Genomic DNA, 13,368 nt, shown 5'->3' with positions numbered 1-13,368 from the left:
GACAAACTAATACAACCTATTGAGGAACCGATTCATTTTACTTCATGCATCACTGAAGGTGCAATTACTTGTAGAACTCGAAAAATTCCTGCCCACAGCTGGCTTAAGGAGAAGTTTGTTAGACGGATATGGTTTTATATAGGAGACGGTATGACTTCAGAACTTCTTTAGACGTAAAAATAGAAAAAAAGAAAACATTGTCTAAAGAAAAATCATCAAGAAAACATGAAAATCATTCAGTTGTATGTTTAAGATGGGGAAAATCTTTTGATACTTTTGTTATATATCTGCAATATGTACCTGAATTGATTTTTCTCTTCCCATTTAAAAAAAATGTCTATTAATTCCAGCTGAGATAGCTTTTGGGATGTAGCAGATGATATAAAGCTTTCATTGTTAGTGGGAACATTGTTATTTCAAAGGCCTTTCAAAAAGACCTCAGAGCAATATTCCTTGATTCAATATCACAGTATTGTTTAGGATCAGCTACTATACCTACTAGCTATCTGCCTGTTCCTTTGATAACAATGACACCATCTCCATTCATTTCTATACATCACGAGGCTCTACATCTACATCTGTGGAGGTGTATTTATCTATTTCTACCCAGATTATCATTGTATATGCTATCACAGCAACTAGTTTCCCATATTTTCATTTTACATAACCTAACCTAAAAAGAAAAATCAGTGCCTTCTTATGGTTTTAACAACAACAAAGTTATGCCACTGTCTCCTTGCATTTCCTTCTAAATGTCTGGATCTTTAGCTTGGAACAACTCTGCAGTGATAATGGGAAATCTGAGAGAGACAATGTACTAATACTGCATGAACCAAGCCTTTATTTCCTTTCCTACAAGGCTCCCTGCCCTATTTGGATAGCTGTTAGAGTGAAACATGAGCACATCCTCCTATCCATATACCTTTTAACAGCCGCCCTTCACAAGGCTGCATCTGTGTGTTGGTAACTACACCTCAAAGAATGACTGATGATTCACGCCTGCAGCTCCTACAGTTATATATTTCTTCTCATTTCTGTGCTGGCAATCAATACAAAAATGATAGTCAGCACTATAATTATATGTAATAGTCAAATAAATTGTCAGACCAAAAAATGACCTTACAAACTTTATTGAGAATGTTAAAGTCCTGTTGTAAGCCCCAATTCCCTAAACTCAAGTATATCAATGGTCGGTAGGGCTGCACGATTTTGCATAAAATGAGAATCACGATTTTCTTGCTTAGAATTGAGATCACGATTCTCTCACGATTTTCTTTTCCAGTATAAATATTTATTGCACTTATTAACTGCACATCAACTTCGTAAGAGTTGAGACTGAACATAAAAACAATAAATAAACATAAAAACAACAAATGTCTCACGTTTTGTTGTTGCCGCAAAATGTTGTACTGCTTGAAATTCTGTCTCCACCGTTGCTCGACACTGCGTGTATAGAGCAGGTAGTGCAACAATAGAAAAATAGTTGCGGGACGGCACTGTGTAGCGTTTATCTAGGTTGTTGATCATTTTCCTAAATCCCTCGTTTTGCTCAGTGTTGATGGGAGCCATATCTTTGGTCAGGTGATAAGTGATAGCCTCCGTAATTTCTTTGTGCCTGCGGGAGTTCGACGGGTCTAGGGAAGCGCTGTATAAGGTTCCCGTTATTGATGTTTGGGTGGAGACCGGGACGGATTTTCTCCTGTCACTTTCTCGTCATCCCTGACGTGCTCTCCGTTGTTTTTTCCCTGCTAATTTTAGCATCACACGGCACAGCTTCTGTATCACGTGGTATAAGGCTCCGCCCTTGTCATTTGTTGAGCAGGAAGAGTGAGAGCTTGTTTTCATGCAGATCACGTCCCGGATCAAAATGCGGTACAATCGTCATCTTTTTTTTCCTTTTTTTAAAAATCGTTGTCATTTGGAAATGAGATCGCACATAAGTATGAATCGAGATCGCAATTTTCTAACGATTAATCGTGCAGCCCTAATGGTCGGTCTTGTCAGGTAGAATCAAATTGGCTATAAAGGCCTAAAACAGATACTAAAACTTAAAAAAGTCTAAGAGCATTTGAATAATTTAGCACAGCAAGCCTGATGCTGAAAATGTTCACATGTGTCTGCAGGAAGGATGCAAACGGCTTCAAAATATCGCTCGTTTTCGTAGTCCTTTATGCTTTACACTGATCTTTGGAACAGTGGTTGTGTTCAGCATCTGTGACTTTAAAGTAGCTATACCCATACAAGGAAATCCATTACTTTTTATTAAATTGAACAAATGCAATACTGGTGTTGTGCTGGACTTCAAAGTATACCATGGGGGCCACTATTTAAAGACAAAGTGAAAAATGTGAAAACTAAAATACATCAAAAGGTCTAAAGTAAAGATCTAATTCACGAGTCTTAGCGTGACATGAATAAACACACAATGAAGCATGTCCTGTGCGCAAGGCAGCTCAAGGTTTCTTTAAAAAGATTTAATGGACTGAGAGAACAACATACTTTTAACGAGGGAAAGTGTGTTTTTCATTTAGTAACCTACAATCAACTTTGTCCCGCTGCACATTCTTGGTCCCATCTCCAGAGTAACAGCACTCAAGCAAAGACTATTTGGGATCATGTGCCACTTAGCAGTCTAACTTTTATCTCAAACATATAGGCTTTAAAAAGTTTTTTTTTTTAAAGGTGTGAGAGGGTAACAGTTTGCACTTTTAAAACTAAACTAGAAGCCAAAATCCAGAGCATAAACACGTACAAGAGTAGATCTTTTTATTCTGGTTAAGGACCTGTTTATTTTATCATGATGGAAAAAGAAGTGAAGCGCTGGCAACTTTTTGTGCTAATGGAACAGGACTTTGTCATTATGCATCAAACTGTTTCATTTGCCTTCACAAAGAACCCTTTCACAGTACAGGCTGCAAACAGCTTCAAGTGAAAGGGCAATGCATATTTTATCCAACAAGAAAGGGCAATGCATACATTATACAATCAGCATCTGCGCCTCATGTAGACTCAACACACTGCTTCGGTTAACTTGTACATTGCACAATTTAACTTCAAGCAGAGACACATCTTCCTTGGAGTAGATTTTCAAGGTAAGGCCTGTCTAGAGCTTCATCAAAGCCACCAAAGACACACTCTTCAATCACAGTTCCTTTTGGGTTATGGTTTGGTTTACTAACACATTGACAATGCACAAAAAAAGGCGTTATGTTTAAAGAAAGTTTAACTCTTACATGCCTGCATACAGTGACAGAGTCCACTTTAAATGAAAGGAGTAAAATATTTAAATTTTTGTTATTATTAACTATATTACCCTATCAAAATGTTCACTTCCATCTTCCATCTATATTCCCAAAATACATGGCCCAAAATACATACTACCACTAAAGACACTGGCTATCTACAGGAGATAAATAGTGATTATTATATAGGGTTCTTAGTATAGCTTTAACTATAGCCGTCTTAGCCTGTTGCAAGCATGTTCCTTTTCAATTATTTAGACTTGACCTGGTACATAATCCCTCCCTGCTGCATAAGCTATTAAAAAACAGAAAACTTTGCTGAACTAAAGTCATTGCCTCCGTTTTAACAAAAAGCAGGCACAAGAACAACTTCTTCGGCATACTGTCAATCAGTCTGGAGCCGGCTCTGAGTAAGAGTTCAGTAAATGTAAACATTAATTAAGCTAGCAGTCATCATTAAGCCGGGCAATGCCAAAGTTATGAAAATGCAGGGGTGTTTTTAAAACCCCCTGTTTTCCACAGGTAGCCTGTCGCTCCCAATGCCAGAATCAGTAGATCTATTCTGAAAGGTTACAATTTTCTCCGTATTAGACTAACTCAATTCAATTGTCTCAGGCTACTTTATTCACCCTGTTTGGTAACCTTTACCCTCCAGGGCCTAAGTTATCAGAAGTCAAAACGCCTACCATAACCCTGAGTTTTCAAAATAGCACAAATGTCACAGATGTCGACTTAGCGCTCACAGAAGTGACTGCAGATTCCAAAGTTGTGCTAGTCACTTCTTCCAAACTCTTACATTCAAACCATCATAAAGACTTTCACCAATAAATACTGAATCCCACAGCATGAGACTCAGTTACACAGTGGTTCATTAAAGGTGCTGGAAAAGGACTCCTGTGAAGATTGCTCATTACTCATTTACCTCTGTCTTTTCTGAAACTGCCTTCTTCTTCGATTGTTGCAGACAGAGGAAAATTAAGACGATTACTCACTGGCAATAAAAAAAAAACCCTTGCCTAGGTGTGTCAGGTTGAGTCAGGTGTGCTTGGAGGAGTGGAGACTTGCACAGGTTCATCAAGATAAGCATAGCTTTATTGCTAGTCTGTTTGAACTAGGACTGGAAGTTGACCTCATATGAATTTATATGTCTTTTCACCTCAACAGTATGTAACTGTTTCTACAGCTGCTTGTATGAAGATTATAATGATTGTTAGCCTTTCTTAAGGACAGAAGTGCCATCTAGGTTTGCTCTATAAAAGGCACAGGCTTATTTGGAAACTCATCAATTTGTGATGAGTGTGAAATTTGAAGAGGTATAATCCTAACAAATTCCTATGACACACACGCACTTCCCCAGTGGATTTCTCCACAGCCATATTATCAGCTGAGGAATTAAAGCTCAGGAGTGGCAGCCTCTCTTCAAATTGCTTTCAGTCTTTTTAGAGTACTAACTGCAAAGCCTTTTTAAAGACAAACCTGTAAAATACATAAAAAACTAAGTCACTGCATGAGCCATTTGCCACAAAATTGTAATACCAGCTGGCCTCTGGAGCCACAACATGTAAAACAGTAGCTAGCCACCTTTTTCAAGAAAACTCCAACAGCTGAAAACACTTCACGCAAGTCAAGCTGCCCGAGATTCACAGAATTTAGAGAAAATGTAAAATTTTTGTGATACCGTTGTCAGGACGATAAATGTCTATATGTATATGAGATTTTGGTCATATCCCACAGCCCTAAAGCTGAGTTATTTTGCTCTTAGTCCTTTCTAGTTAAAAATCACGTCACTATCAGCAAAGTTTCCAGTTAAACTGATGAGCAATGGATTTGTTGTGCAGAATGGGAAAAGACCCAGGAATGAGCCTTCATGAGGGTATGTTTAAATTAAGATGGCACTCATCCAGTGACCACAGAGCTTTTAATAACACAGAGAATGTCTGGACAAACAGTTGCCATGGACTCCCTCAGTCCAACGGAAAGCAACCATAATAGAAGAAGACGACGTGGCTTGCATGGGAGGTTTCCTCCTACTTTGAGTTGATGTAAATGAGGACAAGATGGTGTTCAATAAACAGCAACAATGGACAGCTTTTTTTTTTTTACTTTATCTGTGCCTGAAACAAATAATTTGTTTGTTCCTTGGATGGTTTATGAATGTCACTCTCAAAGTCTCAATACATCCTTTGTTTGGATTTGTTAGATACTCCTACTCTTCAAGAGTCACTCACTGTCGACTAGCTCAACCACTACAGAGTGCTATGCTTTACACAGCAACACTATGTGACCCACATAACAGTCTTCCTGTGGATGTTACTATAAGAAAAAATCATTGGGTTTTACACATGTGGTGATGGAACGAGCAAAACAATGCAATGCAGATCAAGACTGTGATTGATGTACTCTTAACAAACACATGCCCAAGTTCAGCAACACAAGCATCAAGTAAAACGCAAAAACACTTCTGCCTTCACTACTTCCCACTGAGAAAAACAAATTTCAAAACTAGAGGTGTGCGGCTCCTGGCAGTTTTCCCCACACCACTTTTTCACTTGTTTTCTAATTTTAAACGATTTTAAAACAGCCTGGTTAAAATTCACAACATGCAGCTGCAGAAGAGTATATAGTGGGGACGCACCCGTGCTTATATTTTCCTTTTGGAGGCACAATATTTTAAACGCATATGGTAGCTTTAGCACACCACACCCTTCATCTAGTGAAATCATAGGAGCGGCATTACCACCTTGGCTCTATTTAGTTGTCTACTGACCTCAGATGTAATCCATAATAACAGGACCCAGCCCAGGACAATCCTATCATTGCACCTCCTGATAATCACTTAATATAGGCCTCAGGGATTAAGTAGAAGATCAAACCAGGCTCCCAGAATCTGTGCCCTACATGGGATTTTAAAGGCAGACGTAGACGCCAGTCACAGGTCTGCATGCGGCGCCATCAACAGTAATATTAGTAGTATCACAGTACTAAGGTGTAGGGCCTTTTCGGTGGGATGGATGGAGGGATTTCTTTCAGATTTGGCACAAAAACTGCCTTGGACTCAGCAATGAACAGATTAGATGCCAGCAGTTAAAGGTCAAGGTCACTGTGATCTCTGAAGTTTCAGAACATGACTCAACTCATGGACGCACAGTTTTAGATTTAAATTCAATGTACTGAAATGATTAAAAGCTGGTGGTTAAAAGTTGATGTTACCTTAACTTCACAAAAACTTTTTTTGCTATATTCAGAAAATTCATACAATAAATGTGATGAAATTCAATGCATATGTCGAACTGAATAATGATAAAGTGATGACATTTTACACCTAAAAAAAGTTCAAATCATATAAACGATCCTGCAAAATTCCCACAAAACTGCCTTTATATGACCATTATTACAATAGGAGAGGAGTAATTTGGATGTACTAATGACTGATGGCCTGATTATTGTGCAATGTTTTTTCTTACAGCATGAAATCACTAAACAAATGTCCAAGTAATTGGTATTAGAGAATGTATGCATGCTCATGAATGACTTTTCTTGCTATATTTGTTAAATATTCTCACAGACCGTACACTCTGGTGAAAAGCTGGTAAGGCATTAACCCATTTAAAATCCATGATATGCATCCAGATTCATTTAATATAGAAGTACCAAAACAGGAAGTAACTCAATGAAAACTCCTTCATGCATCCATGAAAGTGCACAGTCACTAGTTCAAGCTTTAAATATCCCAGCATCTGTCTTCATAAAGCAAAAATCTTATTAAAATGAGACATCCAACCACTACCTCAGAAACAATCGCAAACACAGCAACTGACAAACTGCCCTGAAGGTTGCATCCTTCATAACGGCTCATCTTCTCATGCTAAATTTACGAGGCAGACGAAGGTATTTCCCAACAGGTTCACTGTGGAGACTTCCTGTCAGCTCACTGAATACTTCACATATATCTAATTCTTACTAAACATTAACCTAAAGATATAAACCTCTTTCTCAACAGTAAAAGTCAGCAGCAGACTGATAGATCACGTTTCCAGCTTTCTTAAGAAACCTATAAACTTTTGAGGTTACATGTGCCAAGGAAAATCGCTGCATTATGCATTACGTTTCACTGCCTCATTTAGTCATTAAATATGTAAAGTGCAGAGAGAAATGTAATTTCAAATGGGGATTTAAGTCACATTAAGCAAGTCAAAAATGTTGTTACTAACTTTTAAAAGGAATGCAGAGAAGCCAGGCACAAACATCCAACCCAGGTGATTGCTGTGTTTGGGGTAGGAACTCCAAGAATCCCAGACTGCTTATTTTGTGCTAATTTGAGTCAGCTGTTGGACTCATTCTGGGCAGCTGAGAGTGTATTAACATATTTTCTGCAGCATGATAGGAAATCCACAAGCAAATCCGTGCCATTGGTACTATACTGAAAATATATATGCTTAACATTTTAGATTTGGGTCAAACAGATTTGACCGTTTTCCAAATGCAACCCATTTTATTATGAATCCATGTGTGTTCCTTGTACACCAGCACCTACTTCTGAATGTCCACACAGGTCTAAGAGAGAGCTAGTCCATCTGTTCCTGCCATAAAATCTCCAAAAGAAGAAAAATGACTGAAAAAGGGAACTTCACCCGTCTCTTAGAAGACTCCCTTAGTTCATTATTCCACACAGTGGAACATGACTGAATAAACTGTAGCTGCATAATACTTTCCTTATGCAGGTCTTTCAACACAAGCTTCACATAGATCTAGCGAATAAAGAGACTCACCAGTTTCCTCATCAATGGAGAATACCCCCAGGCCAGACCCATCTCGGATGGAGTATCGAATCTCTCCATCTCGGCCTCTGTCTTCATCTTCAGCTGTTACACTCATCACTGAAGTCCCAATGACCGCATCCTCTTTTATAAATCCCTTTTCCACAAACGATCGGAACATAGGCCTGTAAAGATTCTCATTCACGTCCACCACGTCCACCTCGATAAAGCAGGTTGATGACAAAGATATGGGCTTCCCTTTGTCTTTAGCTTTTGCAGTAAGATTATACACCTGTTTTGTCTCATAATCTAGATTCTGAACAATTCGCAGCGCACCGCTGAGTTTGTCTACTTCGAAATTCCCGTCTCCATTATCAATAAGGCTGTATCGTACCTGACTGGAAGGCCCAATATCGGGGTCATGAGCCTCCAGCCACATGATTACTGTACCGATTGGAAGGTCCTCCCTCACTTTTACACGGTAATTAGGAGGGAAGAATTTGGGTGGATTATCATTCACATCTTCCAAGGTGATTTTGAGGGGAACTGTGGACACCAGCTGAGGCTCATTTCCTGCCTGGTCACGTGCCGCAATCTTCAAGACATAAAATGGATGGAGCTCGCGATCCAGTGGCTTTGTCACTGTCACCACACCGGTATTTTCATTGATTGCAAAATGATCTGTGCCTCCCAAAATTGAGTACTTGACGATTCCATTGTCACCTCGATCCTTATCTGTTGAATCCACCTGGATGATTTCAGTCCCAACAGGTGTACTCTCAGTTATTTCAACAGAATAAGATTCTTGCAAAAACTGGGGGCTATTGTCATTGGTGTCTAAGATTTTAACATCCAAGAGACGCGATGAGGATTTCTGTGGTATCCCGAGATCATAAACTGTAATGTTGAGGGTGTAGTGATCTGCTGTTTCCCGGTCAAGAGGAGAGTAAACCAAAAGCCAACCAGTTTCCATATCTACTATGAAGTGGCTTTCTGCATCTCCTCCTGAAATAACATACACTAGCTTCCCATTAAAGCCACTATCTGAGTCTGTGGCATTTAAATGGACAATCCGGGCCCCGACAGGGAGATCTTCTTTGACTTCAATAACACTTGGAAAAGACTCTGAGAACTGAGGAGTGTACCGGTTGACTGAGTGAAAGTCCATGAAGTTGTCGTCCGGCTCATTCTGCGTGTGGATTTTGCTGCCCTGAAGCAGCTTTTCAGCCAGCATAGTAGCGACTCCGGTTTCCACGCACTTTAACTGGACGGGCTTGCGCGCCGTGATGACAGTTATGTTCATAATCATTGGCTGAGTCTCATGTTCGCCATCAGATGCAACGATTTGTAAACTATGAAACGAGACCTTAGCTGCCTCTCCCTCGCTCAGTGAGTGCTTCAGTGAAAGCATGCCAGAGTTTGGGTTCAGCTCAAACAGGTCAAGATCATTCCCAGCTTTAATATTGTACCGTACTAGCTGCAGTTCATCAGCATCAATGGCAGATGCTGTTGTTATCTGCTCTCCCACGCCGTGATCTCTCGGCACAGTCACTTCACAGTCCACATTTTCAAACAAAGGCTTATTGTCATTCAGGTTGTTTAACGTTATAATGACTGATGCTTCCACCTCTCTCCGGAATGGGGATCCCCAGTCTGATGCTCTGACTTTAAGATTGTAAATCCTGGGCATGAGCTCATAATCTAGGACCTCCGAGGTACTGATGACACCAGAGAAGTAGTCAATGACAAACGGCTGAGGATTCACATTGGTAATGCTGTAGGTCACATAGCCATTCTCCCCTTTGTCTAGATCAGTGGCTTTAACAGTCACCACACTAGTCCCTATGGGTACATTCTCATCAACACTGGCTTTGTAAGATGTCTGCTGGAATTCAGGTGCATTGTTATTTACATCAATCACATCAACAATCACTTTGGTTGTTGCTTTTTTGTCACTTGTAATCACATCCAACTGAAATTGTGAGGAAATATCAGCATTGATTGGCCCTGCGGTGCTGATTAAGCCAGTATCTGGATTGATGGTGAATCTGTTCTTGTCAGATTTGTGCCTAAAAGCATATTTTAGTTGTGGATACTTTGGCACAGCTGTTACCATAGTGACAGGTGTGTGAAGGGGGGCGAATTCACTCAGATTGACTCTGTAAATGGCCTTTTCAAATACAGCAGGGCCCACTTTGAACTGTGGAGAAGTGACATGTACCAATTTAGCTGATGAAAATTGAGGGGGGCTGCCTTTGTCCTTTGCCTGTAAAGTGAGGTTGTATCCAAAAGGTTGGCTATCCCAGTCGACATCTTTGACTGCTTTTATTTTATACTCCCTGCTCCCGGGGTTGGTTCTTACAGCCTTGAACTGTTGAAGAGGGTCACCAGCCACAATGCTCAGTGATGCTATTTCTCCATTTGGTCCTTGATCTTTGTCCTCCACTGTCACAATGGCATAAGTGGGGTCATGGTCTGCATCAGAGGGGGCCAAGGTTACTGCAGTAATTACAGGTGCGTGCTCATTGGCCTGCTCCACCCTGACTGTAAGTCTGGCCATGCTACTGAAACCACTGCTCCCGTACAGCTTCATCCCTCTGTCCACGGCAAGGATCTCCAACTCGTACAGCTTCGTCTCAGAGTAATCTAGTTTGCCTGTCAGTGTCACCACACCGCTGGTTGGATGTACTGCAAACATGTCTGTCCATTCCCGGAAACTATAGTAGTATTCTCCATTTGTACCGATGTCTGCATCAGTTGCCGTGACTTTGGCCACGCTTGTGCGGATTGCCGTGTTCTCTGGCAGAGCGATGCTATAGGACGTGGGTGAGAAGAGAGGCCTGAGGTCATTGGTGTCCAGTACCTGTACCTTCACTCGAGTGCGACACTCCAAATTGGTGTTTCTCTCAGAAGCTTTAATAGTCAGCACGTAGTGGTCTTTAACCTCCCGGTTCAGAATGGCAGTGCTGCCTCCTTTGGTCCTTATTCGCAAAAAACTGAAATCTCCCAGCAGATAGTCCTCTGCTTTGAATAGGTTCTCATTGTCTCCAGAGATGATTTTGTACCGTATGTCCCACTCTGGGTCTGTGATAAAGATTCCCATTTTGGTGTGACTTTCTAAGTAAGTCTTAGCAGCAGAGTTCTCATATATGGTGGCATTGTAAAGAGAATGTGTGAACTGCATGGAGGTGGCCCTCGCCATCCTTTGGTTCCCTGCACAGCCACAGAGGAGCTGCTGGAGCAGCACAAGCAGTGGAACCCAGTGCTTCCCCATTATCGTACCGTGATCTTCACCGAACCACCTGAGAGGGAGAGAAAAAAAGGATTTTAGACCGATAATCCTGCAGAAACATTTCATTGGGATCCTACAATAACATTTAAGGGGAAGTTTTTATTTTCAACCATCAGTCTTCATCTAAGTAGGCTGGAAAACCGCTATAATGCTGAAAACAACATTATTTGTGGCACAATTTTTTTCCCAGACTCCTTTAAATATCATGACAAGTGATGATAAGTGTGACAAAGACTAAACAGGTTTCATGTGGAAATAAGATGAAGCAGATCAGTCAGTCAGGTGACAATGCCAGATGCCTTCCATGGGTGCCCTTCTGAACACGCAAATGTCACAAAACCTCCTCATAATGAGCTAAAGAAAAAAGCTCGGGCTTCTTTGAAAACTGCAGTGCTATAATTTACATTTTTGGGTTGCACATTAGACATATAGAAATCTGATTATACTCATTAACATATTACTACACGAGCACTACGAACAATCTCGTAACTACAAAATGATGCTGGACTTTCACTCGTGCAGAAATGCAGCAAAAAAAGATGATGATGGCAAAGGTGTGTGGTAAATAAAATAATCTCTGTATAATCTCGTCGAAGTACAATCAGAATTAAACTCGAAGGCCAGATGACTGAGAAAGTGCTTTCAAATTGCGCATTCATTCGTTTACAACTGCTTTACAACGTCCCCGGCTCCGTGTGGGAGTCCACAAAGACAAATAAAAAGCAAGACGCTGCTATGTGTGCGCACGTTGTAAAAAAACAAATATATATATACCGGTATATATATTTACTTTTGGCGTGACAAAACAGCCCCACTAGTTTAATTATTAATGTTTTATGCGGGGTTAATAAATGACAGGGTTTGAGCCCCAATCACCTTTAATCTAAAACTATAACCCGCAGGTACAAAAGAACCATCTGCTTGCAGACAACTGCTGCAAAAAAAAAAAAAGAAACTGTAACTAAAACTTAAAATTCTGGCTCTTTTTTCCCCTGTTTCTTTACGATACAGAAGAGTATCCATTTGTTTAAATTCCGTTTCTCTGAATGCTCTCGGCAGCGAGCCGTTTTTCATTTTGAAAAAAAAAAAAAGTTCAAATGTTTCAAAAAAAATGAGTTAGGTGCCTCGAGACTATTTCACGTCTAACCCCATCCCCCAACTACAGCCATTCACTTCGAAACGATGGCAGACGTGCACTTAGCAGAGATTTGCTGGGGGGTTAGTAGGAAAAAAGATACGTATTCCCAACACAAAACAGCACAAAGTGTGTGCGTACGTCATCAAAAACGACGTTCGACATTCACTTTGTATCGAAAAGTTCTCCAAAGAATCACCCAAAGTAGCCAGCGGTTGCTTTTCTTTCGCACCTCACAATAGCAGACCTAACTTTTTTTTCCCACGTTACAGAGATGCAGACGCTTAAACATCGCTGACCATCAAAAAAAGCCCACTGAGTAAAAACACAACAACTTACGTACCTCTTTTAATATTAAATTCGGAGATTTGGGGGTTTTGCATGTAGTTTATGTAGTCCAAATCTCGGCATGGTATTACGTGGACTTTTCTCCTCTCCGTTACCCCATCTGCCACCAGCAGGCAAGCTCACTCTTTTCCCTCACTGCTTTCCTTTCCTTTCTCTCCCACACTCCACTTGCCTGGTATCTCTCCGCGCTGCGCACGTCCGGATCTACTTACCGGGCTGGCAGCAGGATAGGACCTTTTCCGCTCTGAACCCGCGACCCTTTTGATTTGATTTGATTTAATGCGGTTCGCCTTGTATTCTCATATGAAATATTTCCAGAAAGGCTGAACCCTGGTCCTTTCCGCGGAATCGCTTTAATTTTCATTCAGCAGCTACCACTTCAGCCCCAAGGTAACCTGCCCCCCCTTTTTTGTAGTATTCTTATTCCTTTCAGCTAAAATTATTCAAAACTTTCCAACCCCCAAACGTTCACTTTCCACGGTGTTCTGATTGTGGCTACACGAGTAGAAAATCAAATCCCAGTATAATTATATAATTTATCCCAAATTGCTGTTTGGAAGCATTAAGGCTACTGGGCTCATGAGGTGTGAGTCC

At 40.6% G+C, this 13,368-nt stretch overlaps 1 protein-coding gene across 3 annotated transcripts in view; it reads right to left on the bottom strand.

Moving 5' to 3' along the window:
* fat1a (FAT atypical cadherin 1a) overlaps window positions 1-13,368 on the bottom strand; it is a 79,545-nt gene that overhangs the window by 64,764 nt on the left and 1,413 nt on the right. Inside the window, exons 1-2 of one of the 3 annotated variants that reach the window (XM_082537178.1) lie at window positions 12,770-12,935; window positions 8,012-11,301 (exon numbers count right to left, since the gene is read on the bottom strand). In XM_082537178.1, the coding sequence (XP_082393304.1) occupies window positions 8,012-11,273 (3,262 nt within the window). In that variant the 5' untranslated portion in view covers window positions 11,274-11,301; window positions 12,770-12,935. Of the gene's footprint in view, window positions 1-8,011; window positions 11,302-12,769; window positions 12,936-13,368 lie in introns of those variants that run through there. The other 2 variants (XM_082537180.1, XM_082537179.1) reach the window with 2 other exon arrangements.

The sequence above is a fragment of the Aulonocara stuartgranti genome, assembly GCF_965226115.1.
Source record: "Aulonocara stuartgranti genome assembly, chromosome: 6".
NCBI lineage: Eukaryota > Metazoa > Chordata > Actinopteri > Cichliformes > Cichlidae > Aulonocara > Aulonocara stuartgranti.
Note: the sequence above shows the minus strand (reverse complement) of the source record. Positions and strands in the feature narration are given on the sequence as shown.